Source organism: Centruroides sculpturatus, unplaced genomic scaffold, assembly GCF_000671375.1.
Source record: "Centruroides sculpturatus isolate CEXI.00-Female unplaced genomic scaffold, Cexi_2.0 scaffold472, whole genome shotgun sequence".
In the NCBI taxonomy this organism is placed as follows: Eukaryota; Metazoa; Arthropoda; class Arachnida; order Scorpiones; family Buthidae; genus Centruroides; species Centruroides sculpturatus.
The window spans coordinates 298,654-304,751 of record NW_019384645.1 but is presented as its reverse complement, the minus strand read 5'-3'; the positions used below and the strand labels follow the sequence as shown (position 1 = coordinate 304,751).

Genomic DNA, 6,098 nt, shown 5'->3' with positions numbered 1-6,098 from the left:
ACAAAAAATACAATATTTTAAACTATGTAAAATTTATTATATCAAATTCAATTTAAGACGTTTATTCGATTTAAACACGTATCAAATTTGTAAAAATTTCACTTCGTCCATCAATTCTGTGATAGAATCGATATTTTTTTTAGAAGCAGTATCCTTTATTTCTATCAGTCAATTAGTGGATAATTGAAAGTGAGTAGGTGGTGTACAGTTATCGTGTATATCTTCTAAGTACATCAAGTGTTTATCCTTTACGTTTCATCTTTCAAGAGGAAAGGATCCCTAACTAATATCTTAAAAACATAACCATTAGTGAAAAGTGATCTTTTTAACAAATTAAAAAATAAATGAGCTTGGATCAAAGGAGGAAAAAAGAAATAAAACACAAACAAAAATTTTTAAATTGGCCTAATTTTATATTTTTATTTATTATTTTTTGAAATAGTTTGCATAAAGTTATAAAATTACATTAATATTTTTCATGTTACATGTATATTATCCTATTTGCTGTAATTTGTAATTTAACGTCTTTTAATATTCTCTTTTTCTTTTTGTTCTGGAGATAATTAAAAACAGTCAAAAACAATAAGCATATATGAATTTTGTTGGGAATTTAAAGGTTTTTGATTTATTGTCAACAACATGTTACTATTTTTTAAATGATTGTTATTTTAGTAATCCAGATGTTTCATTTTTAAAGAATTTTTTCATTTAACTTCATGCTAAAGGAATCAAAAAACATCCAATTCTTATAAATTCACAAGAAACCCTATTTTAATAGTGTAACTATTAATTAGTTTAACATTCCTGAATGTCTTTGAATTGATGAAGATCCATCTTCCTTATATAGTATGTATAGTACTAAGAACTATCTCTACTGTGATATCTCTAAACTATAGTAACGTCCCCAAAATATTAATTTACAATGAATATCAAAAAGATGGGAAGGAAAATATAGAGAAAACAATCTGGCATTTAATAATACATAGATCCTTGTTATCCTGCATTGTAAGTAGCTGATTTATTACACATCTTTAAGGTGAGTTTAATAAGATTTAATTAAAAACATTATAATAATAAATATTTTTTCAACAGAAACATTGAAGAAGATAACTTTTTACTATGAGTTTTTATAAATTATAATTAATATTAACTTACCCAGAAATTATTTCATTTTTAAAACTATCAGCTTGACCAAAATGTGCCACAATATGTGCTAAAGTCCAACCTGGATTTTTTCGTATAATATCGCATAATTCTTGCACAGTATCTTTCGTTAGCATTTCTGGGAAGAGCATTACTATGAGTGGGATCTTATCTCTGAGTTGTAAATAAATAATCTCTGCTTCCGACTGATCTGTTGTCCGATGCAAACTAAATAAAATAAAAATATTGTGTAAACAAAATAATCCAAATGAAGGAAGTAATTATTACATTATTAATGATTTATTATAAGTAAACAATATAAAAGTTTAAATGAAATTAAGTTATGTTGCACCTCCATTACGTATAGTAATTGTGTTTATGCCTAAATACACTTGTGCCTATACATATGTATTACATTAGTTACATTTTTAATTGTTTATATATAATTGTTACTTTACTCCTTTCTGTTCCATTTTAACTATTTATACATTCCCCTTTCCTTACATTTGAATGTTTGTACACAAGCCTTCTGCTAATTGTGTACACACATTATCTATAACTTTCACCAAGTAATTATAATTCTTTAAGTCTTGGTTTACTTTCCTGAATTTTTGACACACCATCAAAACTCTGTGTTTATGTAATAAACAATTGTCTCTAGTAGTATAAAGATATCTCCTATTTTCTCATATGCATGTTATCTAAAGTTGGGTGTGGAATTTTAACATCTTCAGTTTCTGTGAATTACTGAAATGGTATTTCAGTAATTCACAGAAACTGAAGATGTTATTTAAACAATAAACAATATTTTCTCATAGTACATCAATGAGTGATTTGTCTATGTGGAAAACTTATGTTACATATACAAAGCTGGCCTATTTACAGATAACTTAGAACCTTATCCTCCCTTTTATATAATTATAAAATATATGAGTAAATTGTCTCAGGATGTGCTAGGATACTAAAAGGAATGAAATCCTTTCTCAATAATGTAAACTGTAATTAATAGTCACAATATGAAATATGACATTAATAATAATTATGTAATTAATAATTATTTAATTTGTGTCAGACTATTCATAAATGATATAGTAATTGTCAATGACATCACTTCTATGAAATGCTTTGTATAAAAGTATACATGGATCTGCAGCTTTCGTTTCTTAAGATCTTAATTCAAATATAAACAGAAAAAAAATCTCTTCTGAAACTAATGAAATAATGAAGTCCAACATCTTGAATAAAACATGACATTACAAATATACAGTGAGCATCAATTATCTGAAACAATTCGGAACTGGGGTTGTTTGGATAACTGATCATTTACAAAAAAATATATTAAACACAAAACTGTACTGTATATAATTTATATCACGTCTTACAAATGCATAACTTACATAATGTAGTATATTAAACTAGGCCTACAGTTTATGTTGGCAGGGAGGGGAATCATAAAAACAAATTACAATGAGCAATTATCATAAAAACAAATTACATGAGCAATTATTTATTGTGACATCGTCACAATGTCAGGCTGCAATTTTCAATCAAATTTTCATTTATTTAATTTAAAAATATTTTCCCCACCTTAAATTAATAGTGTCTTGCCCCTGTATATCATACATTTCCTGTTAGTAATGGAGTCATGCCAGTCATCTAACTCCTTTCAAGAAAAAAGTTTTGAATTGTACAAACTTCTGGTTTACACCACAAGTTTGTACAATTCAAAAATTTGTACAATTAACTATATGCAAACTTCTAGTTTACACCAGAAGTTTGTATATAGTTAATTGGAGAATCCTGANATTTAATTTGTTTAAAATTAATCAAACTTTTTAAATAAAAATTTATGAATAAAATAAAATATTTAAAAAAATGGCAATTTGTTATGATTATTTTTCACTGTCAATGTATAAATATAGAAGACGTTCTGTGAAGAAATTAAACTACTATAAAAACTTTAAGTCTGGCAAAAAAAAATTCACTTTATAAACTCATTATCATAAATAAATTCTGTTCAAAGTAATTAAGTTTCAGCATATTTTACTTGAATATAGTCTTTCATTTTTTAAAATTTAATTAGTTTATTATATTTTATTCACAATTCTTATGTCTGGTGGTCATTTCTATTTTCCATTATTTCAACAAAAAGTTTTCAAAAAGATAAAAGTTATTTTCAATTCTGTTTCTTTAAATGTCATAATTATTTTCTCTTATAAATTACTTCTGTATAATAGATACAAAAGCAGACGAAAAGAATTTGCTATAACAGTAAATGTATTTGTGTCCATGCACAGGAAGTAGCAAAGACTTCCAATGTAAGATTTAGTGCAAGGAGAGGATGGTTATGTTGATTTTAAGTCAAAATATAAGACTTGACATGCCATAACACCAAAAATCAGGTATTTCCAGGAAATGATAAAGAACTGACAAGAATTATTCAGTGCAATGTATTTGCAAAGGAGATGGGAACTTCCAATGTAAGATTTAGTGCAAGGAGAGGATGGTTATGTTGATTTTAAGTCAAAATATAAGACTTGACATGCCATAACACCAAAAACCAGGTATTTCCATGAAATGATAAAGAACTGGCAAGAATTATTCAGTGCAATGTATTTGCAAAGGAGATGGGAACAGTTTATTGTGTAAGCATGGGTGAAAGATAGGCATTTAAGTGTAATATAGGCAATTATAACAATATAAGCCATTCCTATTTTACTCTTATAGTACTAAAAGAAAAATGTTTCATTTAATTACCCAGGGATATTTAAGTGAAGTTGTTTACATTTGTCACCACATGAGGATTTACAGTACTTTGTATATATATATATATATATATACAGTGGTACCTTGGTATACGTCTGCTTTAGAATATGTCCAATTCGGAATATGTCCTGTTTGAACGAAACAAATTTTGCTCGGTATACGATTTTTGTTCGGTATACAACATAATTCAATTATACGCGCCATCAATGAACAAGTAGCACTATCAGTGTACTAGACCAGACTAGATGTTCGCGGTGCAACAGTTTATAACTTTGTTAAATTTCTTCTGATTTTAATTCGTAAGTAAAATTTTATTATTTTTATTAATCACGAATCGCAAAAAAGCAAATGAAAAGCGACAGAAAACTAAAAAAATAACTAGAGTTACAACAGAACTGATAAAAGAGATTGTTGAGAAATACGAAAGTGGCACGCGTGTTCGAGATTTTAACTGTTGCCTACCGTATTCCGAGAATGACGATATGGACAATTGCAAAAAATAAAGACATTATTAAATCTGCTAACGTTGCAAAAGGGGTTAAATCAATTTCTAAACAGAGATTGAAGACATTAGATCATGTTGAGAAATTGCTTTTGCTTTAGATAACTGAAAAACAGTGCTGGAGACAGCATATCGGAAGCAATTATTTGAGAGAAAGCTAAAAAGATACATGCTGATCTCAGGAAAAATCAAGCAGGAACTAGCCAGGAAAGCGATGTGTTTAAAGCCAGCCATTTTTTTTTTTCATGAGAACGGATTAATCATTTTTACATTACTTCTTATGGGAAAGGTTGGTTTGGTATACGTCCAATTCGGTATATAAGTCCAAACATTGGGAACGGATTAAGGTCGTATACCAAGGTTTCACTGTATTTTAAAATATGTAGTGCAGTACATATTAATTTTAAAAAATAATCTACAATTTATTTTTGCTTTGGCTGGAACATTTAGTAGAAAAATAAACAAAATTTGTCTATATTAAGCAGAGTCCTGATTAACAGGAAAGCAATGTATTTTATTCATATAAAGCTGAGAAAAAATTAATCATCATCATTTATTAAAAACAATGCATATATTAATTTTCCAATTTTATTAACATTAACAAAAGTTTTAAATATTGAAACAGTAATTTAATCATCGTAATTTAAGTTTAACTTTGACGTATTGAAATAATAACTTAACTTTCAAATTAAGTCATTATTCAGATACATCCTAATGCAACATTAGTTAAGTATGTGTTTCTTGTATTACAATATTTATAACAATTATAAGCATATTGAAATATTTATTTTAAAAAATATCAAAACAGAGATAATTATTTAATTACCTGTGCAGTCTTAGCCCAATGTAAAGGTGTCCCTCCATTTTTCATATCCTTTGCATGCAGCTGATTTGGATACATATCAATGATTTCTTTAGCACAACTGTTGTGTGATTATAAATATTTTAAAATAAAATAAGATTTTGAAAAATTTAATAAAATTTAGCACTAAATAAAATCTACCTAAAGATAATTTTACACTAAACTAAATACAGGATTAAAATTAAGGATCATTTCATTTTAAAAAAAAGGATTAGCTAGAAAAATAATAATAATTTAATTTGTTTAAAATTAATCAAACTTTTTAAATAAAAATTTATGAATAAAATAAAATATTTAAAAAAATGGCAATTTGTTATGATTATTTTTCACTGTCAATGTATAAATATAGAAGACGTTCTGTGAAGAAATTAAACTACTATAAAAACTTTAAGTCTGGCAAAAAAAAATTCACTTTATAAACTCATTATCATAAATAAATTCTGTTCAAAGTAATTAAGTTTCAGCATATTTTACTTGAATATAGTCTTTCATTTTTTAAAATTTAATTAGTTTATTATATTTTATTCACAATTCTTATGTCTGGTGGTCATTTCTATTTTCCATTATTTCAACAAAAAGTTTTCAAAAAGATAAAAGTTATTTTCAATTCTGTTTCTTTAAATGTCATAATTATTTTCTCTTATAAATTACTTCTGTATAATAGATACAAAAGCAGACGAAAAGAATTTGCTATAACAGTAAATGTATTTGTGTCCATGCACAGGAAGTAGCAAAGACTTCCAATGTAAGATTTAGTGCAAGGAGAGGATGGTTATGTTGATTTTAAGTCAAAATATAAGACTTGACATGCCATAACACCAAAAA

The 6,098-nt window shown here is 26.5% G+C and overlaps 1 protein-coding gene across 2 annotated transcripts in view; it reads right to left on the bottom strand.

Moving 5' to 3' along the window:
* LOC111626165 (85/88 kDa calcium-independent phospholipase A2-like) overlaps window positions 1–5,385 on the bottom strand; it is a 42,015-nt gene extending 36,630 nt beyond the window's left edge. The window contains exon 1 of one of the 2 annotated variants that reach the window (XM_023369469.1): window positions 5,238–5,385. In XM_023369469.1, the coding sequence (XP_023225237.1) occupies window positions 5,238–5,312 (75 nt within the window). In that variant the 5' untranslated portion in view covers window positions 5,313–5,385. The remainder of the gene's footprint in view (window positions 1–5,237) is intronic. The other variant, XM_023369468.1, reaches the window with a different exon arrangement.
* Window positions 5,386–6,098: the final 713 nt, after the last annotated feature.